The 26,173-nt window shown below is 52.2% G+C and overlaps 1 protein-coding gene across 4 annotated transcripts in view; it reads left to right on the top strand.

Moving 5' to 3' along the window:
- Window positions 1–26,173, top strand: part of TNR (tenascin R) — a 90,630-nt gene that overhangs the window by 59,186 nt on the left and 5,271 nt on the right. For all 4 annotated transcript variants that reach the window (XM_054834113.1, XM_054834112.1, XM_054834111.1 and 1 more), the window contains 19 exons: window positions 1,075–1,551; window positions 2,011–2,274; window positions 3,074–3,189; window positions 5,719–5,869; window positions 8,525–8,794; window positions 10,572–10,757; window positions 13,590–13,679; window positions 13,792–14,055; window positions 14,683–14,949; window positions 15,059–15,178; window positions 15,649–15,792; window positions 16,418–16,537; window positions 17,121–17,264; window positions 17,871–18,001; window positions 19,003–19,135; window positions 22,140–22,291; window positions 23,247–23,343; window positions 24,135–24,296; window positions 25,909–26,072. In XM_054834113.1, coding sequence (XP_054690088.1) covers window positions 1,075–1,551; window positions 2,011–2,274; window positions 3,074–3,189; window positions 5,719–5,869; window positions 8,525–8,794; window positions 10,572–10,757; window positions 13,590–13,679; window positions 13,792–14,055; window positions 14,683–14,949; window positions 15,059–15,178; window positions 15,649–15,792; window positions 16,418–16,537; window positions 17,121–17,264; window positions 17,871–18,001; window positions 19,003–19,135; window positions 22,140–22,291; window positions 23,247–23,343; window positions 24,135–24,296; window positions 25,909–26,072 — 3,452 coding nt within the window. The remainder of the gene's footprint in view (window positions 1–1,074; window positions 1,552–2,010; window positions 2,275–3,073; window positions 3,190–5,718; window positions 5,870–8,524; window positions 8,795–10,571; window positions 10,758–13,589; window positions 13,680–13,791; window positions 14,056–14,682; window positions 14,950–15,058; window positions 15,179–15,648; window positions 15,793–16,417; window positions 16,538–17,120; window positions 17,265–17,870; window positions 18,002–19,002; window positions 19,136–22,139; window positions 22,292–23,246; window positions 23,344–24,134; window positions 24,297–25,908; window positions 26,073–26,173) is intronic.

The following is a 26,173-nucleotide window of genomic DNA, read 5'->3' as shown; positions in this document are numbered from 1 at the left end:
TCTTTTGATAACTTAACTAGAGCCTGAGATCTGAAGAGAACCTGATCTCCGTTCCCAGTATTCGCAGTTTAGATGGGAAGAGTCCTGCAAAGTGACCCGAACGGGTCTGTCTGGCGCAGCACGCAACTGAACCGCTCTTACGTGAGCGTCTGCCGCACGTGCCATAGGAAGAGCTGCTCAGGTAGCTCAGCTAGGATGGAAAACTTAGTTGGGGGACAAAAAAGTGCTGCGGCTTGGGGTCTTTGTGGTGCAGAGGTTTTCCAAGGGTTGGAGGAAGCGTGGAAAGGGTGTCTGGTCTTCCTCAGTTCAGAACCCTAAGCTGGAGTTGTGGGTCCACATTGAGGGGCAAAAGAGGGGAGCGTTGGCGATAGAGTGACTGGTCCCTTCACCCCCTGTGCAGGGCTGCAGGGTAAAGGGGGGACATTAGAGGTGGTGGCCATGGTGGCCATGTGCTGTCCCCGTTTTCCCACAACCCCAGCACACCCAAACCCATGGTACTTTTTGCAAAGCCAACGGCTCTGTCTTAGTGAGGCTCACCAGGATAGGGATGAAGATGATGTCTTTGGATACACGCCTGCTTCTTGTAGAAGAGAGAGCGAGCAGAGCGGGATCTCTCACCGGTAAAAAGGAACAGCAGGTGGAGAGGAGCCCATTAAAGTTATGGCTGGTTCAGAAGGCCTGGCCAGGGAAGACCTTTTCCCAGTAAGAGGTCTAGGGAGGTTCCCATCAACTGAGTGCTGAGCTGAAGAGAAACCAAAGGGGGCACTTGCACCCCCACATGGCTGGTGGCACCCATAGCCATGGAGGCCAGTGCTCCCCAGGGACAGACAAACTCCTGGGGACCCACCCAAGCCCCAGCATGAGCCCGTATCACCAATCCTGCCCCTGCCAGCGCTAAAGCCACCAGCTCCCCAGGGCTGGGGCATGATCAACCAGAGGGAGAACGTTCCCCTGCTTGCCCCGCATCTTGCTCCCCTTCCCCACAGCCCACTGACAAGCTGACCCGGGGTCAATCCTGACCTTTTTCCACCTCCCGCCGGGTGGGCTCTGACCCTCGGTCCCACATCCTTGCAGGGCAGCTGGATTACACCCCGCAGTGCAGCGGCCACGGGAACTTCAGCCTGGAGTCGTGCAGCTGCGTGTGCATGGAGGGCTGGGCGGGCAGCAACTGCTCCGAGCCCCGCTGCCCCCGGGGCTGCTCCAGCCGTGGCGTCTGCCTGGAGGGTCAGTGCATCTGCGACAACGACTACGGGGGTGAGGACTGCTCCCAGCTCCGCTGCCCCGCCGGCTGTGGCTCCCGCGGGCTCTGCGTGGATGGCGAGTGCGTCTGCGAGGAGGGTTTCGCCGGGGAGGATTGCTCCCAGCTGCGGTGCCCCCACGACTGCTCGGGGAAGGGCCACTGCGTCAACGGTACATGCATCTGCCAGGAGGGCTACGCCGGGGAGGACTGCAGGTGGCTGCACTGCCCCAACGCCTGCAGTGGCCGCGGGGTCTGCCAGGATGGTCTCTGCGTCTGCGAGGAAGGCTACGAAGGGCAGGACTGCTCAGCAGGTAGCGAGGGGCGTGCACGGGGAGAGACAGACCCTAATGTATGAGTAAGGGCTTCAAGATGCCCAGAGCCCCGGTAGGAGCACCACGAAGCCTGGGAGAAACCCATAACTGGCAGAGCATGTCACACAGGACCTGCTCAGGCTCCGCAGTCTGACTGCCTCCCTGTTGTCCCTGTCCCCACAGACGCCACAGTCAAAAGTCTGGGAGGCGAGCAAAAAGCCAGCAAGGTTTGTCCCAATATCGGTGGTAAACCCTTGGTGCCACAGCGGCTTGCAGTCAGGTTCTCCGGAGCCTTTGCCTTGCTATAGCATTTAATACAACCACAGATAACACGTAACCCCCAGGCCAAAGCCCATACCCGTGTCCCACCAGCAGACCCACGCACCCTTCCCCACGGCCGGGCGTGAGGATAAGCCACGCACACCCTGACGCTCTCCTTACCTCTGCCCTTCCCATCAGTGGCTCCTCCCGAAAACCTGCGAGTGACGGGAATCAGCGACAGCTCCATCGAGCTGACGTGGGACAGCCCTGGGGTGGCCACAGAGTACGTCGTCTCGTATCAGCCGGTGGGGCCGGGGGGCACCCAGCTCCAGCAGCGGGTGCCCGGGGACTGGAGCAGCATCACCATCACGGACCTCGAGCCGGGCGTTGCATACAACATCAGTGTCTACGCAGTCATCAGCGACGTCTTGAGCATTCCTGTTACCTCCAAGGTGATGACCAGTAAGTATCCTACTGCACTTGTCGCTTGGTAACCGGATAACCAGAGATGATGCTCGAGCTGGCTCATATTTTCCACAAAATCCTTCCTGCAGCATAAAATTGAGGCTTAAAAAAAATAATAATTTCAGATATTTTTATCCCCATTTATATCTTTATGGGAATATAGGAATGGGGGAAATGTGTCCACACTCTGCAGAAAGAGTCTGGATGAGATCTCAAATGACCGAAAATCAAAGAAACTTTCAGTGTTTGATTGAAGCCCACAGAATATAGCCCAAGACATCTTACACTTTTTTCCTCATAGAAAATATTGCGATATATCATAGAAGTCAGAGGTTCACCTCCCAGTTTGTATAAGTTGCCCGTGACGAATCCCCATGGCATGGGGATGCACAAGAGGGGATGCTGCTGTGCATCAGGAGATAAGTAGTCCAGACCGGGACCGCGATGCACAGAGTAAAACAAGAGTATCAACCTCCTAAGAGGATCCTCAGAAACTAAAGATACAGAGGGCAAACATAACTTATCCAGACACCCCTTTTGCAACCCCATCGCTCTGTTTGCATGGTTCAGTTAGGTGCGATGCAAAGGGATGCTGTGGTGTCCGGCAGCCCAGGCATTTCCCTCCTCTCGCTCTAACCGCCTGGAGGGGGGGGACAAAGGGGCAATGACTCTGCTAACAGCTACCAAAAGGTCCCCCATTTCCATCACCCACATAACAAAATTGCCACAGGGAGCGGGGTGCGGGCAGCAGCACCCACACATCCCGCTCTGCTCACCGCCCCCTGCTCCCTTCCAGACCTCGCCACGCCGCAGGGGCTGAAGTTCAAGACCATCACAGAGACGACAGCGGAGGTGCAGTGGGAGCCCTTCTCCTTCCCCTTCGACGGCTGGGAGATCAGCTTCATCCCCAAGGTACCGTCCCCACGTGCACAGCATCGCGGGGTACACCCGGTCACCCTAAAACCACTGAGCCAGCAGGTCCCAAATTAGCTTCCAATTACTCCCCCCAAAAAAGCCCAGCCTCTGTTTGCAATTTGCGTGCTTCACATCAGACAACCCCAAACACCTCAACCTCAGTTTGCCAGCTCGTGTTACCCCAGTGGTCTTTGGTGTCAAGACATACATATCCTTCAAAGAAATTTCCCAACAAGATCAAGAGACGAGCACATAAATAAACCTTCCAGCCTTGCTGTCACTGCCTCCCGTGACCCTTCCTCCTCCCCCTCTTCCTCGCCCCTGCTCTCTGCACACTAAGCTACCCAGAGCAGCCCGCATCGAACCGAGCAGCCGCCGGCTTTCAGACAACAACCTTCAGCATCCCCGAGTCACACGCACAGCTAATTCCTGCCACGGAATTTTAATCGCAGTGATGAACAGGTAGAATTTGTGCCAGAAAAGATGAAAGGATGAAAATGTTGCCTTAAATATCACATATTTTCTATGTTCAGTAACAAAAATTGTACATCAAGTATTTCATCTATATTCATAATTTCTACACCATTTAGCCATAAGTATAGCTTCAATTGTATATGGAGCCTCTTTACAAGAGCATTCAAGCCCCAGCAGTAAAAGAAATGCTGATTAAGGGCTCAATTATGCCATTTTCACTTGTACAAAACCCTCGCTGGAGTCAAAGGCAGCTCTGGGCAGCGGAGAACCGCAGAACTTGGCCCCAAAGTTTTCAATGCTCTTAACTGTAAAATATCATTACACAGCACGAAGCAAGGGCCCGATTGCTTTAAATAACTCATTCCCTCCCTTCCAAAAAGGCTGGAAGGGTCCGGGCGCAATTTTGGGCACATCCACACGCACATTGCGTCGGAATTCAGAGTTCAGGTATTGCAGGCATAAACCTCGGGGTAATTTTCATTCAGCGTTGGGATAAAAGCTGAAATGATAAGGCAACGTCAGGGAAGAGATTTTGGCAGCAAAAAATAATTATCTTTCAAACATTTCACTGATATTCAGCAATTAAGCTCAACAGCATCCTCCTGAAGCAGATAAATGGGGATGTACCCATTTTAGGGTGAGGAATTGCTGGGACAGAAGCAAACTTCTCCCCACAGGGTCATCAGCGATAGGTTTTTCTCACCAATAAATACAAACTGTTGGCCCCGTTACTGTTTTTGAGCTTACAACTTAAAACCATGCAAACACATTTCAGTCTTTAAAGGAAAAAGCTCCAAAGGATGGCTGCTCCTGGATGCAGGGGTTTGGGGCAGGGAAGGGATGTGTCTCACCAGGCTTTGAAGTTCTCACATTCATCGGTCGAGCGCACGGTCCTGCGTCGTGAAGACACAGTTATTCTTCTACCTGTTTGCTGCTGAAATCGGACTCTCTCGGATCTCCGTCACCCAGCTTTTCTCCTAAAATAAAGCAGAGGGTGCTGTCTCCTTCACTGCCTGGAAGACAGGCTCGCTCGGGCAAACGCTAAACCATTGCTGCACCCCAAACAAAACTAAAACCTCGTCCCAGAGGCATCAATGTGAAAAAACCCAAGAGTTATAACAGGGGCATCACAAATAACCTTTATGAGGAAAATAGAGCTCGCTCTGCCTTCCTGAAAACCAGGCGAAAGGACGCTAATTTGGTCCTCGACACCCCCACGAGGATGCTCGCACTCTCCTCCCGTGGTCCCCGCGATGCTCTCGCCCCCCGACAGCGGGGTCAGGCGGGGATTGCCCGTCTGCTGCGTGCGCTGGGGATGGCGGGGGGCGGGGGGGGGAAAGATGAAGCAAAGACAGATTTAGAAAAGAAAATTAGGAAAGGTAAGATGGCAATTTATGGCTGAAATGGAAGATTTCCTGTTTAATGAGAAAAGAGATGAATATGAATTGAGATCTATGTGCAAAGATTTGTTTAGCGTGTTATTAGTGAAGACAGCGGCAAGAAAAGATCCTTTGTCCAAACACTGGCAGGAAAGGTGACATTTGCAGTTGCTTAAAGCCTTAGGGTTTTTCAAAGCAAAACCGCAAAGTATAATGAGTTTAATAAAGATACTTAAAAAGCAGGGAATGCCAAAATAGACCTTAGAGTTTCATAGCTACATATGAACCACAGAAGGCTCCTGGCACCTGAATAGCAGGGAAAAGAAGTCCAGCCCAGACTTTGGTTTTATTACCCCTTCTCTTCTGGAGAACAGCAGACACACAGATGGCAAAATACAGAAGTTGAGGGAGGGTAGAAGAAGGAATAGGGGAGGATTTCTCAGCCCAACAACACGGGTGCTCCACGCTTGGTGGGCAACTTCACCCTGGGTTTCTGCACCTCCATGGTGGGACGTGCTGGGGCGAGGATGCGATTTGGGGATGCAGGGCTGGGTGCGGAAGGATGTAACGTGAGGGGAACCTCCTCTCCATGCATCAGTCCACCCAAAACACCATTTTCCTGGGGGTCTTTGGTTTGGTTTTTTTTTTAATGCTTATTTCCACTCCCTGGCAGAATAACGAGGGCGGTGTGATCGCCCAGCTCCCCAGCACCGTCACCACCTTCAACCAGACGGGGCTGAAGCCAGGGGAGGAGTACACCGTCACCGTGGTGGCCCTGAAGGAACAAGCGAGGAGCCCTCCCACCTCCGACAGCGTCTCAACCCGTGAGTGAGCCCGACCCCAGGCAGCACGGCAGCACCCAGGGCTCGGTCCCCAAAATATGGTCCCATCAGCGAGAGCAGCCCTGCGCTGCACAGGCAGGGATAAAACTAGCACCACCCAACTGCCCAAGCTACAGGTGCACTGCAGCAACAGCTTCTTCATGCAGTATTTTGTCGCTCTCCTTCCCAAATTGCTGCGAGCACAGAAACCGTGGCGAGGTTAATGGAGTTGGGAGCAAAGGCTCAGGTCTGCTTTTATTATATAGCTGGATAAATTCCTCCTCTCCACTAATCTCACATTTCAGAGGCTGGATGCCCCCAAGAAACATCTCTATAAATGTATTGCCTGCTCATATATAACAGATTAAAACTCCCACCTGCTTTTGTACCACTAAATGCCCTCTACTCCCACCGATTCAGGCAAATCAGGCAGCAGGGCAGGGAGCCAAGAGCAACGGCACATTCTCTCCTAACCCGTTTAATTCAGTCGGTCACTCGTCTGTCCTGTAGGCTGGAGGAAATTCAGTGGGGTCTTCTCCTCACCGAAGGGGACACGGTGATGGGCAGAGCTCACTGGGGAGAGAAGGCTGTCCATGCCGTATCTGCTGCAGTCTGCCTTGGCAGCCAGGCAGGCACCTACCTCCATCCAAGCTGTTGCAGACGGAAGCAGCATTTAAATAGCTACTGGAGGGTTATAACGAGGTGATGCTCTCTCCAGGCTGCTAATTTGAGGCAACTGTGAGAGTGAAGGGAGGGTCCCTCCACCAGCAGCAGCTTGCTGCAGGTCTGAGCTTCCTCAGCACAGTCCTCTGCTCCTGCTTTGCCTGCCCGCTCGGCTAGACATGGCTTAACAGAGACATCTCCTGGTCAAGCCCAAATCTTCCTTTCCCTAACAAGTCAGCAAAAATAAGAGAGAAGTTGGTACTTCAAACTCAGTGCGTGACCTTTGCAGGGGAGCAGGGCTGGACTGGTGGGCTCCCGGCTCTCCATTCCATGAAGGCGTCCTCATGTTTGCCCTCCTCCGCGGCACCCCCGTGTCTTTGCCCCCATCGTCCTTGTTCTGCTTCAACACCTCGTGCTGGGATCGAGCAGCAAAGGCATGGTTTCATGGTGCACTGCTAAGTGTCACTTGCTGTTCCCCAGCACCACCTGGATGACTGGACAACTTGAAGCATTTGGGAAATTCAGGGTTGGATGTGCATGACCTGGTCCTGACCGAGCTGGACACCCAGCTCCTACCTCAACACCGTACTTCCCAGCCTTCCTCCCTTCTCCCCAGACCTCACCCTACTGCTCCCAGTCCCCCCACATGTCCTCTCTAACCCTCCGTGGTCCTTCCCACCCCTACCCACGCTCATCTCCCCCAGGACTTCCCACCCTGGAGTACAGCATTCAGCGCATCCTTACTATATAGCGTCATTTTCTAATATATCCAGTATAATAGATGTACTTGCATGCAGTATAGCCTGAATTACAAGACCAGCATGATTTTATCCCCACCTTGTGACCATGTACGTGATAAAAGGGGCTGCCCAGCAGGCTCTGTGCATCAATGCTGCCGTGGCACAGGAGCGATGGCCAGGTTTGGCCCGTCCATCCGTCCATGCAGCGGTTAGATCCTGCTGGACTCAAAGCATCTACCACCCAGGCTTGAGCCCATGATTTCCGGAAGCCAAGTGTTGGGGGATGCGGAGGAGGGAAGGGCCCAAATTCTCTGCGAAAGAAAGCAGAAATGTCCAAAACAGCCTCCCAGGAGATCCCCAGTATGAATTTAGCTAAAACCCCTTTATCTGAGAGGGTTTGGTGGACACTCTCTGTAGCCCCACACCCAGCTAGTTATGAAGACTCGCCAGAGCAGTTGCATTTTCTCCTCTCTCCCCATCATTAACACGTCAACAGCTTTAAGAGCTGATCTCCCAGCTTAAATACAAACCAGGAGCTGGCACCGAAGCCGGAACATTTCTAGAGACGTTCCTCCGTTCTCGATGATTTGATCAGTCCTTGGCCCCACGTTATTTAACACATTGTCAACGCCTTTCAAAAGACATAATATCATTGCTGATAAATTTTGCCAATGACAGAAAGGCTCAGAAAAGAGTAAATTGAGTGGAAGGAGATCATCTAAAAGCAGTTTGACTGGCTCAAAGAGCTGGGAACAAAGGAAAACTATATTTTTCAATGCATTGCAAAGCTAGCTAGGAGCAAAGAAAATGGACTACAGTTAGACAGAGGAGGTTTTATCCTGGGGGACGCTGTCTGGAAAAGCCAGGGAGGAATCATTGCTGATAACCAGCTCGAGAGAAGGGCATGAGTTGCCTTATAGCTGTAATGGACATCGATGGGAGAGCTGCTGGGTCCTGCTCTGGTGTCCATAGCTTGGAAGAGACACTGGTGAAGCGGAAAGGGTTCAGTAAAGAGCCAGGACATTGGGATGAGGGACTGGGAACCCACCAGGACCAAACCTCCCGAGTACCTTGGGGTGGAGGGGTCATGTCTCTTCCCTGTGCTACCTCTCTGCCTCATCCCCAACTGCTAATTTGGGCCACTCCAAAGGTCAGGTTAAAGCATCCCTGAAGCTTGGTGTTCCCCAAAGCCACCACCCTTCCTTATCCAACTCTCCCAAAATAACAGGCACCCGTTTCCCCCCCTCCTCTGCAGTCATCGACGGCCCGACGCAGATCCTGGTGCGGGACGTCTCCGACACGGTGGCCTTCGTGGAGTGGACGCCGCCGCGCGCCAAGGTGGACGCCATCCTGCTGAAGTACGGGCTGGCGGACGGGGAGGGCGGGAGGACCACCTTCCGCCTGCAGCCCCCCCTCAGCCAGTACTCCCTGCAGGCCCTGCGCCCCGGCGCCCGCTACCGCCTGGCCGTCAGTGCCCTCCGGGGTGCCAACGAGAGCCGGCCGGCCCTCGCCCAGTTCACCACAGGTAGCTAAGCTGGCTTTGCTGGGAGAACCGGCACGAATTTTTAAGCCTCCAGCAAGCACGGGCAGATGGTTTGTTGCAATCTGCAGACGGGATGTCCTGCAATGAGCGTGGGGGTTTGCGTATCCGGAGCCAAACTGAGGGGATTTTGCATCTGGGATTTAGTGGTACCTGGTTTCCCCCCCCTGGCATGAGTGAGCTGGGGTTTAATGTGGTGTACTGGGAGGAAGCGGTGCAATGAAAACATGATGGTTAAGATGCAGGTCCGAATGAAGATGCTTGAATGCAGGTACCTCGCATCCCATCATGGTCCTGGTGCAGAGCAAACGATTCAGCTCACCCTAAACCACACGTGCACAGCTCAAACCACCCTCTGACCCCCCCCTCCACCAGCGCCTACATTTCTGTTTAGTCCCTAAACCTCCAGCGCAATGGGTCTCCACCATGCCCCGCAGGGATGCTCGCATGGCCCCCAGGGCACCCCCCAGGTGACCCCCAGATGCCAGCAACCAGGCAGATGACTCCAAACCCCATGTTTAGATGACAACCCCCAAGAAAATCCCACCTTGGGCATGTCCTGCTGCAGCATGAAGGCTGAACCTGCTGCTGCCTGGGACACACGTCCCCACCAGCTTCAATGCCCGTTCAGACCCACAGCTTAGCTTGAGTTCACAGCTAAAACTTTAAAACCCAGCAGTTCACACCCTTAATACCACCCGTTGATCAACGTGCAATTCTCAAAAGCACCAAAACAGCAAGCACAGGTCTGAACTCACGGCGATGCTCGCTCCCATTCAGCGTCGAGAGCCAAGGCAGATGCGTTGCCCGAGGAATCAGCAGTCAAGCGGCTGAAAGCAGCCCAATCAGAAACGTGGTTATCTTATTTTATATCTTCCCTGAATACCCTAACTGGTCGGTAAAACTTTAATTAATGTTAAGCCTGCAGATAGCTAACAGGTTTAATTTACCGTGCCATAAAGGAGGAGGTAGAGCGTGTATTTCAGTGCTGGTTTATGGTATATAAATTACTTGTCATGTACGTTACTGGTGGATACTAGGCTCCTATTACAATAACTGTGGTGTGTGAATTGTGTGTGTATATATATCTCTATAGATATATATTTCAGACGAGACGTTCACCCCGACTGATTTGCTGCGTTGGCCTTCCTTGCTTTATTTCTAAAAGGCAACATAAAGAACATCAAGAAGCAGTAATTACCCCCCATCTGCTGGCGCCCAGCCCCTGCCGGGCACCAAGCTGTTGCGCACGAGAGGTTTATCACGGAAATCAGAGCAGATTTGGTGCACAGCCCCAGCAGCACTAATAAACAAACCCTTTGGGCAATGTCTGAGCGTGAATGAGCCTGTAAAGATGCTCGAGGTTCTTCTAAGAGCAGTCCATACCAACGCGTGACTGCTACAGAGCCCTTGTTCTCTTATGCACGCTGCCTCGGTTTCCCTTACTCTAACATAGAGGGGAAACACTTTTCTTTTTCAAATAACATGCAATTAGCTCCCAAAGCTACTTCCTGAGGGACGCTGTGAATACCCCAGCACTTGCGTTGGTCTCTTGGGTGGCATCTCCAGGTCTGCGCTAAGCAGGAGGTGAGATCAGATGCCCCAGCCCCTGCCACGGGGATGTGCCCCGGGAAGGAGGGACCTCACGGACATCACACCTGGGTACCCCTCCGCTGCTGTTTAGCCTTGCCAAGGCTACGGGGTGCCTTGCATCCCTGGTGCCCGGCAGTGAGACGGAGCCTCTCTCCCTTGTGTCGCGCAGAGATCGATGCCCCCAAGAACCTACGGGTGGGCTCGCGGACGCCCGCCAGCCTCGAGCTCGCCTGGGACAACAGCGAGGCCGAGGCACACAGCTACAGGGTGGTCTACAGCACCCTGGCCGGGGAGCACTACCATGAAGTCCTGGTGCCGCGTGACACCGGCCCCACCACCCGGGCCACCCTCGCAGGTACACGTGCACCCACGTGCCCTTCCTCCCCATCCTCTTCCTCGCAAGCAGGTAGGGTGATGGAGAGCCCAAATCAGCGCTGATGCTTGGTTGCCCTTATGCTGGCACACATTTAAGGGTGGTTTGGAGTTTATTAGTTATTGGAGAGAAGGTTTTCCTTGGGATGAAGCTCATTTTCCCCTCTGTGGGTCTGGATTTGGGCATTGCTTATCCACGAGCAGGGTGATGCACCTCCGAGCGACGCACCTCCGAGTGGTACACTTCAGGTGGTGCACCTTTGAGCGATGCACCTCCAACAGGGGTCTGACCAGGTCCCAAATAGAGCTGGCAAGGAGCAAAGTGAGAAATGGGGAGAGGAAGGCTTTTTTAGGCTAATGCAAAGGAAAATATTATTTGACCTTCCTTTTCTTTTTCCTCGCTGGGAAAGAGCTGCAGGCGCTATGCCCTGTAGGCAGCGATGGGGATCCATGCTGCCCAAGTTCGTCACCTTTTTCCAAATCGAGCACAAAGCAGACCCAAATCCAGGGATGCTATTTTTGAGCCGGTCCCTGAAGTAGTACATTACTCAGGCCAGGACAGCGGGTGCCACCCGGGGCTGCAAACATCATCCACCTCCCACTGCCAGGAAAGTCCCAAACACCCTTTGCAGCAACACCACGATGCACCATGTGAGATCTGGTTTCCTTTTTTTTTTCCAACTACAACTGCTCGCCTGCGAGATTTGCAGCTCCGGTGGCATTTTTTTTTGATAAAATAAAAGACTTACTTACACATAGACAAAAAAAGATCACTCACTCAGCTTGAAGCTCCTCGGTATTGCAGGACACCAGGTTCTTCCACGTTTGCCCTCCTAGGACCTCCTCAGCCCGAAGAGGGCTCAGACATCTCTGCCATATAGGAATAAGTTTGGTGGGCAAGTCGAATGCCAAGAGACAGGCACAGCGGCACCAAGGCACGAGAAACGCTGGAGGGCAGGAAAGCAATTAGAGCAGTTAGCTTGAAAAATGTGGCATGCAGAAAAAAGAAATGTTTGGGATAGTTTCTGCTGCATTCGTGATGAGGACGTGCACGGAGAAACGGGATGAGATGGAAGGGGACAGCAAGGGATTGGACACCCAGTGCTGATCTCCTGATAGCTTTCCTCTACGCGTTTACTGCCTTTCTAGGTGAGAAGGAGCATTAAAAATGGGCCAAATCCTCCTCCCTGGGGCAATACTACCCCAGTGACCTAAACTGCGATGGCACCCATGGCAGAGCCTGAGCTTGCCCCAGAAGAAGAGACAGCACGAAGGCTCTCTTCTCTCTCAATAAAAATAAAAAAAGCTGCCAAGTCTCTACCTGTAGACCCCCAGAGCAAGCTCCAGAGATATAGAGGCTTAAGTTGATAGTGGTGAGCAATTTTTTTACATACTGTCTCCATCATCACTTAAGTGCATTGCTTCTAGCTCTCAGGGTACTATGTAATAAAGAAACAAATCTAAAAAAAATCTAATTATAGCAGAAAATAACAAAAAAAAAAATTGCTGCTGGCAAAAAAAAAGCCAGGATAGCCATAATGTGGATGGCACATGAGGCTGTCTCATAGCTCCATTACGCACAGAGTAGCCCTGTCCTCCAAGGTCTTGTTGCATGTAGTGTTTCCAGCCACCCGGGACCTGCTGGGATCTGTGGCATGAAAGCAACCAGCGATTCCTTTGGCCCCCTTCATCTGCCTGCAGGAAAAGCAGTGACAAACAGTGCTGAGCAAAGCTTGTCAAAGATTTCAGCTTAAAAATACAGCAAGCCTTGCTCTGCCCCATATGTCTCTCTTCAAAACCAGCATTTGCACAGAAATATCCGTAATTTTGCTCTACGCAAAAGTGCTGGGAGACGAAAGGCATCGTTTTATATGCTCCTGCTCATTTCTTCCTTCTCCTCCCCCTTTCTCCCAGGCTCTTCTCCTCCTTTCCAGGATACTTCTGACAGTTATTGGGCAGGGGCGTAGGGGGTCCATCTCCCTCCCAGCACTGAGACTGCACCGTAGCAAGAGGAGAGGAGCAGGGGACGGGGGTTTCCCTCCCTCCCGGCCTCTCAGGGAAGGTTTTGGCGGCTGCAGGGGCTCCTGCCCCTGGGCAAGGCACGGTGAGGCCGGGCTGGAGGGTTTATGGCTTTCTCTAGCCCCATGGGAGAGATCATGAAGCACAGGGAGGAGGGGAATAAAGCCGCCAGCAGCCAAGTGACAGGCAGAGGCAGGAGATGTCCCACAGAGATAAAACAGCCATCAGCAAGAGGCGCGCAGGAAAGGAGCTGGACGAGCAAGATTCCCATGTCCTTTGAGAGAGGCACCGCAGGATCCGTCCACCCCAAGAAGCGGCGCCTGATAGGGCTCCCAGAAGGACTGTGCCCTTCCTAATTGCTGTGCGTTTCATTTGCTCTGCATAATTTATTTCTCTTTGAGACACCAGCCCAGTGACAATATTTGATGTTGAATCACTTTGGAAACAAATATAAATACTTTATCGTTCCCATCTCAGCTCACACACACACAATTTCTGTCTCAGTGCCAGCAATTACAGCAGACCTCAGCAACAACTTTTTTTAAATTGCTTATTTCTGAGCTAGGATAATCTAAATTCCCTGTCCAAAAGCATCCACGGAGCTTTTTAAAAGGGCTCAGCTCTTCTCCAACATGCAGAGGAACTGCTGACCCGTGGGAGGGCTGCTCACCCCACAGGTGCTCATGAGTGTCCCCCCCTTGTTCCCAGCTGTGGGAGATGGGGGGAGGTCGCACCCCAAGGCCACCCAGCCACGTGCTGGTCTCATGCCCCTTTGTGTCCTTTGCCCCCCCGGCAGATCTGGTGCCGGGGACAGAGTACGGCATCGGGATTTCAGCTGTGATGGACAGCCAGCAGAGTGTGCCAGCAACCATGAACGCCAGGACCGGTGAGTTTGGCCCCATTGCGTGCTCCAAGCACGGTCGGCTCCTATGGCTCAGACATCCCCATGGGACAGCCTGTGCATGGGGACAAAGGTCTGCACCAACTCTCTCCTACAGAGCTTGACAGCCCCCGGGACCTCCTGGTGACAGCTTCCACAGAGACGTCCATCTCGCTGACCTGGACCAAAGCCACAGGTCCCATCGACCACTACCGTGTCACCTTCACCCCCGCCTCGGGTATGGCCTCCGAAGTGACAGTGCCCCGGCACGAGTCGCAGCTCACCCTCTCGGACCTGGAGCCCGGGACGGAGTACACTATCTCCATCATTGCCGAGAGGGGACGCCAGCAGAGCCTGGAAGCCACCGTGGATGCCTTCACAGGTAGAGAAAGACAAGATGGGATGGGGCCAAGGGCACAGACCACCACCCCACACTGGCACCTCCACCAGACCACTACGTCCCCAGCACCAAAACTCTTGAGGTGGTGATGGGGGAAATCCATCCACATGGGAGGAGGATGGCCCTACCAGCATGGTGATCCCATCACCCTGGCCAGCAGCACTGAGCATTCTTGCTTGGCTGGAGGCTCCCATAAGGAAGAGGCAGGGTTGGGGGAACAGCCAGCCCAAGCTGTCCTCTGTGGTCAGGGTGGTCTGTGTGTCCATAAGAAGGAAAAAACCAAGCATTGAGTGACCACACACGCATCTCTGGATGAAAAGCCTGCAGTCGAGAAGCCCAGACAGCACATACCATCCGTAGTGGGACAGCCCCATCACTCACCATATGGGTCTGGGATGGTGGAGCGTGTTTGCAGGCAGAGCTGAGAAAAGCACCATTTTTCTCCTCCCAGTTCTGCCTCTCACTCCCAGCACAGTTTCAGATCAATGGAGAGCCCAGAGCTGCAGCTTTGCCACCTCTGTTGGGTATTTCCCATACAAGTGCTGGGAACGATGCAGAGGCCGGGATCTGCAGACGGTCGGGGTTGCATCTCCCCTCTCCATCTTGCAGGGGCCCGGCCCATCACGCAGCTCCACTTCTCCCAGCTGACGTCCTCCAGTGTGAACGTCACGTGGAGTGATCCGTCCCCACCAGCAGACCGCCTCGTCCTCACCTACGGTGCCCGGGACGAGGAGGAGGCACAGCAGCTCACGCTCGATGGCACCCGCAGGCACGCCAGCCTGACGGGCTTGCGGCCATCCACCGAGTACCTGGTGTCGCTGATGGCCATGCATGGTGCCATTAGCTCCGAGCCTGTCGTGGAATCCATCACAACAGGTACCATGGGACCCCCCTACCAGGCACGGGACCCCGCCAGGAGGGCGGGTGGGGGGAACGGGGAGCGGACCTGCCTCCCACAGCTTTGCTTTCTGCTCCATCTCACCAGGGATCGATGCGCCGAAGGACCTCAGGGTGAGCAATGTCACCCAGGAGTCCATGATCATCTACTGGACCCCTCCCATTTCTGCCTTCGACCACTACAGAATATCCTACCGTGCTGCGGAAGGTAATGGGTCAGACTACTCTTGCTCATGCCCTGAGCTCCAAGCTGCCAACCCTCCCTCCATCTGGTCATCCTCATCCCGGGAAAAGCCACCAATAGCTGGGATGGACCAAGAGGCTGCAGGGATGGAGGACGGGGTGTCTGGGGCAAGGATGGGCCACTGTAGCCCAAGTCACAGGGAGTGACCCCTGCCGCGAGCCCTCCTCGGGATGGTTAACGCAGGGCCCGATGCTGAAATCCCCCCTTCCCCACCTGCCTCATCTCCCTTAGCGCCACTTTCACCTACGATGCTGAAAAGGTTGAGTCAGCAGAGCGATGGGCGCACAAGTGTGCACCCGCAGGCACAAACCCCAGTTACACCCAGTACCAGCCCTGGAGAGGGCTTGTGGCACTGCCCTCCCCTCCCGAGCACCTCCTGTATCCCAGGGATGGGACCAGCCATGATGCTAAAGCTCTTGGCTCTGTCCCCACAGGGAGGACAGACAGCACCGCCATCGCCAGCGATGCCACCGAGTATACCCTCCGCCGCCTGCAGCCAGCCACCAAGTACGAGATCGGGGTGAAGAGCATGCGGGGCCGGGAGGAGAGCGAGGTGTCCTCCATCACTGTGCACACAGGTGGGAAGGAGCTCCTGGTGGGCAGGTAGCCATCAAATGGTGCCAGCCCCTGCTCGCAGTAGTAATCAGGCACCTGAGAGAAAGCTGAACCTCGTGCCAATCTGATGCAAGCTCAAGATGATGAGCGAGGCTCACGAGGGCCCAGTGTGGACTTTTGAAGTATGTCTAAGCAAAGCTTTTCCCGTATATGCATGGGTAGTCATGGAGGGGAGTGGTAAATCTGTGTACCGAGCATGGGGAAGCTAGAGATATGATGTTGGGCAACCATGACAACCTTTCCTAAAGGGAGTACAGCCTCCCAGAAATAATCCCTGGGGAAGCCCTGACAAAAACAGCATCTGCTGCAAGAATAAAACGCTCTGCTATCCCCAGACTCCTCAAAACCTAAAAGATGCCTCAACATCCCAGGCTGTGCATCAGGAAAACAGTGGAAGAGCAGCCCAGGTAGCAGAGTAGCACAAGCTATGACATCTCTGCTCTCCATCTAGGGCAGCAATAACTCCTCTGCAGGCACATGTGGCTGAGCAGCAAGGCAGGGCCACGAGTGATGGGCCACAAGAAGCCTTTCCAGTCCACAGCCCAGTCTCTTAATGGCTCTGATTCTCTGAATCTGTCCCCCATGCAGCCATGGATGCCCCCCTGGGCGTCACAGCCACCAATGTCACCCCCACCGAGGCGCTGCTGCAGTGGAACCCGCCGCTGTCAGAGGTGGAGAGCTACGTCCTCGTCCTCACACGCCACGCAGGTACACCGAAACCCTGTGCCCCTCTGCCGCAAGCGTTGCTGGGGTTCCATTTTAGCTCACCTCCACTTCTGCCCCATCCCAAAGCCCAGGGCTTGGCGGGTGCCCTCCACAGAGGGAGTATGGAAGGGGCCCTTGTCTCAGGAGGGCAGCAGCTGGTGGGTGGCAGGGCTGTACCCCATCCCCAGGCGCCAGCTCCTCCCGTGCAGGTCCCATGGCAGTGCGCCTCACCAAGCCTCAGAGCATGGCAGTCCACACAGGAGGGGACTGAGACCCTCCCGCTTTACTAACTGGCCCACCAGCAGCAGCCCGGGGCAAGCAAGTACCCATCCCACAGAAACTCAGTGTGCAGCAAACTCCATGAAACCCACTACCGAAGGGAAAGAAAGCATCAAGTAAACATAGGGACCGTGGGAAAAATAAGACCATCCTTCAGACCACACACCACCACTACAGCTCAGCTGCCACACAGTAGCTCATGGTGTTTCAGCAGTATAAGCGGTTTTGATCGTGAGGTCATAGGCCTAGATACGTTTTGGAGAAACACCTTGAGTATCTACCCTAAGTCATCTCTTTGGGCTTACAGTTGCAGGAGAAACAGTTCTTGTGGATGGAGTCAACCAGGAGTACCAGCTGACCAACCTCCTGCCCAGCACCACCTACACAGTCTCTATGTACGCCACCAACGGGCCTCTCACCAGCCAGACCATCAGCACCAATTTTACAACTCGTACGTACAATCGCCTTCCCCACTGCCTGTTACGTGTCCTCGGCTACACATCCCCCCTGAGGAAAAGCAGCCAGCAAGGCTAAGCCAAAGCTCATCACATACATGTGGGTGTAGAAGTAGCCATGTGCTAAAAGGACACCCAAATACGAGTGTTGGGCACAACACAAGAACAGAATTTTAATCACAACAAGCATCAACCATCATCTTCACTCTTTCAACATGATCCACCCCTTCCTTTGATTTCCTCTGCATGTGGTTTCCCAAGAAGACCCTTGACCTGGTCTTTTTCTTGCCCAAGGGCGTAGCCCAGAAGAGCACTACAACCCATTTTGCTTACAAGAAGCTTGACAGGTCCCATAGCACAAGAATTTCAGAGCCGTTACCCTTCAGAGAGCATGCAGGTAGAGGAGGACTTTTAGAGAGCTTGCAGAGCTCTGTTCAAGCCTGGGGAGGGGTGATGAGGTCTGGAAACGGAGGGTGAGGATGGACTTTGGGCTGTAGCTCAGGGTTGCAAGGTTGAACCCCAGTGCACTGAGTTGGGAAGCAGGGTTGGGGTGGTTGCATGTGAGAACTTGCACTTCCCTGGGTCCCTATCCACCTTTGCAGTTTTGGATCCTCCAACAAATCTGACTGCCAGCGAAGTCACTCGACAGAGCGCCCTGCTCTCCTGGGTGCCTCCTGTGGGAGAGATCGAGAACTACATCATGACCTACAGATCCACCGATGGCAGCCGGAAGGTGAGTGAGTCTTCACACAGAAAGGAGCATCATTAAGTCAAGGAATAATTGACCGTGGAGAAATGAGCAGGAGAAACCCAACAAAGCAAAAGAACAATGCTCACCAGGTCAGGGAGAGACCAGAAGGGCAGATGCTACTGTCTACATAAGCAATACTTTAGATAAACAATTGGAAAAAGCAGGAAAAGATTGCCTAGGGCAAAATCTTCATGCACACCTGCAGGTCTGGGCAAAGAGGGCATGCCTGGAAAGTTTGGAGGAACAGGGGAAATTCACAACTTGTAGCACACAAGCAAGCTGAGGCAGGAGAGAATTATCCCGCGAACAGAGATGCTAAAAATGCCACTTGCCCTTCTTGCAACATGGAAGAAAGGTACAGACAGCTAATTAATCCCACAATACAATATATTGGATTATTTAATGAGTGTGTCCATATCTGCCTGTCTGGAAGAGCTGCTACAAACACTATCAGAAATACGTCACCACAAATAGTCTCGTTTCCATGGCCGGTGTGACTGGCTCACAGCGGCCAAAGGGTAATAGCTTTGCAGAAGGGGTTCGATATAATGCTCTGTGGCATTGGCTGACGACCAGAAAAATTAACGTGACAGGAATTGACGGAGTCAAAACAGGCTGATAACCAGGTTTGGCCAGCTCTACTCCTTGCGATGCTTGGGTAATCTGTCATGCCCCGTATTGAGAGCACGCAGGTCCCAAAGGAGTCGGTAAATAGAACACACAGACTGCAAACATTTACATCTCCTGTGTCCAAACCAGCCAGTTTTCTCCCACCCAAACCATCCCAAGAGGCTGAATATATTCATTGACCTCACGTTGACTTAGTCCAGGGATGTAAGCAGCCACGCAATGCTCCTCGGCCAGGCACCAAGGACTGCAGTAGTTTGTGGCTTCCCTTCCCTCCTCGCTTGCTCTTTAGGCTCCCCATCGCTTTTCTCATCTGTTGCTCTTGGTGTCTACCTCCTTCTGGGACCCATGTACAGGAGCTGATTGTAGATGCCGAGGACACGTGGATCCGCCTGGAAGGGCTTTCTGAGACCACAGAGTACACTGTGCGCCTGCAAGCTGCCCAACACGCCATGCGGAGCGGCTTCATCTCCACCACCTTCACCACAGGTGAGGATTCACACCACATCTGCTCAGCCAGGTGGGGCTTAGCCCACATACCGTGCTGGTAGACACAGACTGCTTTTATGGGCTTTCCCTCCTCAGGCAGCATTTCACCACGGTCCACAGAGAGGTACATTCATTGCCATGACCCACAGTGCTGCTCTGCTACAAAAAGTTAATGGCTGAAGGACCTACAACACCAACATGAGACCCAGCCCAGGGCAAAGGGGTTTGAGCTTCAGATTGGGAACCATCTACCAGGCCCTTTGCCTTGACCTTGCCTTTCCTCAAACACATAAATAGAGGAAAACAACCACAAAAGTCAGCAACACATATCAATGGGTGTGATCTCGGAGTGAGTGGGGAGAGACCCAGCTGGTCTCTCCATGCTGCAGACATGGTCCAATCTCTCACAAATATGATAGAATGGTTTGGGTTGGAACAGGCCTTTAAAGGTCATCCAGTCCAACGCCCCTGCAATGAGCAGGAACATCTTCAACTAGATCAGGTTGCTCAGAACCCCGTCCAACCTGACCTTGAATGTTTCCAGGGATGGGGCATCCTTGGAAATATCACACAGGTCCATCTCCACCACCATCAGTGGAGTCACAGACAGCAGAGCCAGGGTGCCCACAGGACTGTGGTCTCACCAGTTTTATCTAATTGCATTATTCCTTTCCCCCTCTTAATTCTAGAGAAGTCGCAATCCCCTAAGGCAACAGGAATTTCTTTTCCAAATCAAATGGTGGACATCCACAGCCACTGCAACCCTCACAGATGGAGTGCTTGTGCTTGCAAGAATGAAGTTTGCACGAAAATGGTACCATTGTCCCCACCCTTTGCAAGTGTTCACATTAGAAACCACGCAAAGCATATCTCCCTTACCCTCTTTGAAAAGCCGTGCTAGGCCAGGGCACTTAACAGACAGAGTGTGTTTTGTTCAGGGCTGAATCCAATTACGTTTCTCCTGGGCTTCAAAAGCCCCAAGAAGCCTGAAGATGATGCCCACTGAAATTCCTCCCATCTGCGCTGCCAGTTTGATTAGGAGAGTTTTCTCTGAATCTGCTGCGGATACGCTTCCCCATCTCGGTTACATGCAAAGGTCTCTTCACCTGCTTTTAAGAGATAATAGAAACTATTTACGTCAACAAAAAAACCTCTTCTCTAATGCATCTACGGATCAGGCTTTCCTGTTATTCTTGCCTCTTACGCGGGCACATAAAGCAATTCAGACAGGTGCTGGAAAAACGCGTGTAATCTTTGATGCTGTTGGGGTGTGAGGGATGAAACTGCACAGGGCTGGCTTCTCCGCTGGGATAAAGCAGCAGAAACCCACTCACGTCAGGCAAGGAGAGCACCCTTTCCATTACACACAAATGTTAGACCTCGGCAGCGTTAGAGACACCATCGCCAGCTGATGCAGCATCCGAACACAGGTTTAATTTGCTTTTAAGATGAAGATAGGCATCAGCAAGAAACCAGTTTTTCCCCACTTACCCCACGTATCGATGAGACAGAAGTACCCAGGAACAAACACCGAAGCAATGCAATCCATCGGCAGCGTACCTCAGCGAAGAATTGGGGCCTAGGATTCAATTCACTCTGGCAGCGTGTTGGGGCACTTTGCAGAGAACAAGGGCTTGTCTTTACAGAGACAAAAAAGAGAAAAGAAAAGAGAAAAAAAAAAAAAAAACAACAAACCAGGCTTAATTTAAATTGTTTTGCTTCCTTCTGCTCACGGTGCACATCCCGTGGTTCTTCTATTCCCTCTGACATATTAATAGCTCAGTCTCTTTGTTTCATGTTTGCATAAGGTTCTTGGGGAATTGTATACAGATGGGACAAAAGGAAGAAACAGATACAGTATTTATAATTTATAGTGGTTTGAAATGTCTTTCAAGGTCTCCTTGGCTCTTAAAGATATGAATATAAATTAAGAAACAAGTAATCTCCGCACAGCTCAGGGGAGCCTGAAGTGGTTGTCTTTGAAGCAGTTTTAATTGTCAGATACTATAAAATGCAAACACTGTCTCACCAGACCTCGCACTGCAGACTACGGAGACGGGAAAAAATAGAGGATCTTCAACATTCGGACAAAGCGACAACCTCCGAATCTTCAGGTCACAAGGGTGGGTGGAATACACCCCAGTGGGAAATAACAGACAAGGGTCTGTACCCTGGTCCTACGGGGTATCACGCAGTTGGGACAGACGCACACGACACATCATTCACACCTTCTCAACGCGTAACCGAGACACCCTCAAAAGCCACATCCATGTTGCCAGCTCTGCGCTCATTTACTCCATCATCCATATGCACCGACAGCGAAGAAAAAGATGTATTCCCCCTCTTTTGCACTAAATGGGAAAAAATTGAACCCAGAGTTGACATCCCAATACTGCTGGGGTCTCATAGTTAAGACTCCCTTAAACTCTGACCCCCAAATGAGACGTTTCTTCATTAGAGGACACCTGCAGCACAGCCAGGCTGCCCATCTCTAGCATCTCTCACGGCCTAATTCCTGCTCAGTTTGCAAGTGACAATCAGCCCGGCGTAGGTCCACCATCGCTTCCAAGGGCGTAGATCAGGGGAATCCCCCTGGAATCAGTAAAGTCATAGAACTGGTGTGGAGCTGGCAATCCTGAGAGGAGAACAGGTTTTGGTATTTTCACAGCTGTCTAAATACGCTGGTGACAGCTTAAACCCCAGGGTTTCAGACACGGTGCAGAAAGATGGTCCAAGAAGTGACATCCCTCATCATTCATAATGATGTTACCATGCACCTTTCCAATATAGGACGTATGGGAGATTAATTAATATATGCACACATTTTTTTCCATTAAATCCTCTGATGTTGTTGGCAGACGTAAAGTCCCACCACCTCGCAGAAAAACTCAGGACGCAGAAGCCAAGCTAGACCTTTCCTGGATGACAACCAGTGGGGCCCACGACATGCGGAAAGGGTGTTGCTTTGCTTAAATTTAGCCTTTTTTTTTTTTTAATTTTGCAGGCGGCCGTGTCTTTGCTAACCCACAGGACTGCGCCCAGCACCTGATGAACGGAGACACACTGAGCGGCATCTACACCATCTCCATCAACGGGGACCTCAGCCAGCGGGTCCAGGTCTACTGCGACATGACCACCGACGGAGGCGGCTGGATTGTGAGTAGCCATGTGGTTGTCCTACATGTTGTCCCCATTGCAAAGTAACCAAGCTTCATCCTACCAGCAAAGCCAAGCACCACGCTGCGCGGGAACAACAGCAGGCTTAATATCGCACGCTTCATTTCCCACGCCATAGGGAATGGCCCACGCTCCAGTAATAATAGTTACACTTGGAGAAATGCCCTTTGATTTATTTGACATGTTTGCGGTGCTTCTGGAGAGCAAAATCTGAGAGCGAAGCTGATTTATTGTTCTAGAAATGAAATTAATGGCCGATAGCTTTCATGGGGAATGATTCACACTGCCTGCAGTAGGAGGGTGTCAGGCATCACCCCAATTGAGTCCGCACAGGAGCATTTGAGAGGCAAATGCCTGTTTGGCTTTTGAATTGCACAAACACTGCTTGTCTTGACGTAGATAGACTGACAGCTTAAGTAAATAATGCTCCGGTGCTTTGATTTTATTCATGTCAAATGCCTACTTACATGCATTACACAAAACTCTGCTAGATGTATAGTCGAAACAAAAAAAATGGGCTTCCTCAAACGCTGATTTCTAGCACGGATGTTATTTTAGCCAAGAAATTTCCCTCCATCTCACTCTGCCTCAGAGCATCCCTTTGGATATCACAGAAAGAGCCAGCCAAAAGCAGAATCACATGCTAGAAAACCAGAGACACCACGCATGGGGTAGAGCGGAAAGCTTGAAGGCCGATTCCTTCCTATTATAACATTGATTGGCCTTAGACATCTCACATCTCTTCAGTTTCTCCACCTGCACAGGAATTAATCGCACAGCTGCAATTAACACTAAGTGGATGGGAATTGCAATTTTCTTCCCTGAAAGGCGCGATGGAAAGACAAAGTATTGTCTTTATTTGTGAGCCCCAAAGCCCAGCGAGGCCGTCCCTCTTCTTCACACTGATTTCCCCCCTGGTCTTCCCCCACCTCAGGTCTTCCAGAGGCGGCAGAATGGACTGACCGATTTCTTCCGGAAATGGGCAGATTACCGGGTTGGCTTTGGAAACCTGGAGGATGAGTTTTGGCTGGGTAAGACCCTAACCGGTTGTTTTTCATCGATATGTCAAACTCAAGCTCCCCGTACACTGTGCTGCTCACCTGTGCCAGCTGTTGGCTCCTTGCCTTTCACCCCACTCTTCTACGCTCTCCCTTGGACAGTTTTCCTCCCGTTGTTCGTTCCCTGCCCTGCACGTTAGAAAGTCACTCATGGGCACACCACATAAAAGCACATCGTGAAGGCCAGCAGCTCCCTAAGTTGCTCCTCCTAGGTCTTCATAGACCAAAACCCATCATCCTCCTTTGGATGACTACAGGTTGCATTAGTGGTATCAATGGCTTGTGGTCCTCACCTGGCCTTGGCCAGCAAGCCAGTTGCCCAAAGAAAGTAGGAAGGGGGTCGGTGGCAGACCCAGCATGGCTCTGAAATGAAGCGTGCTCCCCCAAAACCTGAACGTGAGCCAAGGCCAGCCCCGCAGCGTAAACACGCTCTGGCTTGTGCAAAAGCTTAACAGCAACATGAGAAGCACCAGGGCTCCACAGCTGAACGCCCCCAGCTTCAGCAGCATGGAGAAAGCTGAACCTGCACCTTGAACCCACCTCTCATAGCCATGGGGAGGTGAGGCTTGAAAGGACCCAGAGAGCTCAGACCCCACCACTGCCAGGAGAGACAAAGACTTAACCAGCAGTGCTGTCGCTCTTTGGTTCCTCTCCTCGCTCTCATTTCCCACAGCCGTTTTATTTGCCTAGAGCCTTTTTTGTTTGCTCACAGAGTGGATCCAGGCACCGGGTCTCACCGGATGTCTCGCTGCTTGTCTTACCAGGCTTGGACAACATCCACAAGATCACGTCCCAAGGGCGCTATGAGTTGCGAATAGACATGAGGGATGGCCAGGAAGCAGCGTACGCCTACTACGACAAGTTCTCCATTGGTGACTCCCGGAGCCTGTACAAGCTGCGAATCGGGGACTACAACGGCACTTCAGGTACAACCTTGTTGCCAGCAAGTCACAGGGAGATCTTGGGACCGGTGGGTCTGAAACTGTAAAGGAAATCCCAACATCAAAGCTTACTTCTCTGGAGCAGCAAGACACAAACCCATAGCTCTTTCTCCCTTCCTGCAGTCCATCATGTAAACCAGGGTGATAAATCCAACTAAGGACACAGGGAATTTTCCATTGGGGATTAGATATTAATATCAGAGGCATTACTGTTCAAATAACAGGTCAATCGTCAGAGGTGTCATCTCCCTTGGCAATAACCACAGCTTGCTATTGATGCCATGCTGGAGGGTGTATTTATCGCCCTCCCACAGCAATGGAAAAATCTGAAATCCTCTGTATCGTTTCCTCACGCAGAGGCTAAACACAGTCCGGTTTTGCAAGGACACTGTCACACCTGTTTGCTCGGTCGATGCAGCAGCGCTAGGCTTTGCCCACCAGAAAACAGTGGGTGATGGAGGGAGGGCATGGGGTCTCTTCCCCAAAAAGGTGGACAGGGGTACAGCCGCAGCCCCTTTAGCTGGGATAGACATGCCCAGGGCAAGCCTCCATGATCCAGACAAAACTTCACCACCGTGTACTTAGCAAGGAACCCCACACCGTATCTAAGATGCAGGAGTTTTCCTGTACGGTATCACATAGTTGACACTGGAAGAGAAGCAACAGGGATCTTGGTTGTGTGCAACACAACACTTGCTCTGACCTTAAGTCCCAGGGCTCAAGGCACCCAACCTATTGCCAAAAATGCCAGTAACAGCTGCAGACATGACTCCCTCCTTTCTTCCCACGCAAGCTCTTCTTCTAGCCATCCAACCAAGGAGCTTCTGCTCCACCTTGAGCAAAGAGAGCCAAGACTCGCCAAATGGTTCATTGCCAAGAGGTCTTCTAGCAAGTTTCTCGGTGGCTGGACTGCACACAACTAGCACGGGTCCACTTTGTATTTTTGTAGGGACCACCAAGGAGCATATTACAAATGTCTCCCGTAAGGACATGACTCAATTGTAATAATGACCATATTTCATTTTGGCTCTTCTTTCACCCAAAAGCAGCTCTCTTGTTCCTTAGCAAGGAGGGGAGATGAGGTTGATGGTTTTGGTGGAATAAGACATCACACACCTTCCAAAAGGTTCTTCCCCTTATCCAAAGGGACAAAAGAAGGCTAAGTGTCTTGGTTCAATAGCCGAAGGCTTGGCCTCCTCTGGGAGAAAAAGTTCCCTTTGGCTAACAGGAGGGAAGGAGGCTGAAAGCATCCTGAAGTTATGTAGCAGAGCCAGGCTTCAGGAAATATGAGATGCCCAAATCTAGGATTTAATTCATTTCTGAAACACTGAAATTCAGACCCAAAACTATATAGTATTTTATCTGCCAAACCCAAGCAGCCTCTAAAATTTGCTACGGTCTGTACTTATCCTAAACCAACAGCAGAGGACCTCAGATGAAGCTATTGTTAGCAATTCCAGGTAACATTATTCCTAGACTTTCAGCTGCTTGAACTGTTGATCCACAGACAACCACATATACCGTAATATCATAATTTCCTTGTGAAAAGACCAGGTGACTCAGGCTCCATCACCCCTAACGGCACCTCTTTCCACAGGGGACTCCCTCACCTATCACCAGGGCCGCCCCTTCTCCACCAAGGACAGGGACAACGACGTCGCTGTGACCAACTGCGCCATGTCCTACAAAGGGGCCTGGTGGTACAAGAACTGCCACCGCACCAACCTCAACGGCAAGTACGGAGAGTCCCGGCACAGTCAGGTAAGGGCAGAGCTGGGCTGAAAGCCTTCGGCATTTCTTCTTGCAGCACGACCCTTCGAGCCATTTGGGCTGGTGTGTTGTGCCTCATACATGGTTATTTA

The sequence above is a fragment of the Grus americana genome, chromosome 8 (assembly GCF_028858705.1).
Source record: "Grus americana isolate bGruAme1 chromosome 8, bGruAme1.mat, whole genome shotgun sequence".
In the NCBI taxonomy this organism is placed as follows: domain Eukaryota; kingdom Metazoa; phylum Chordata; class Aves; order Gruiformes; family Gruidae; genus Grus; species Grus americana.
Note: the sequence above shows the minus strand (reverse complement) of the source record. Positions and strands in the feature narration are given on the sequence as shown.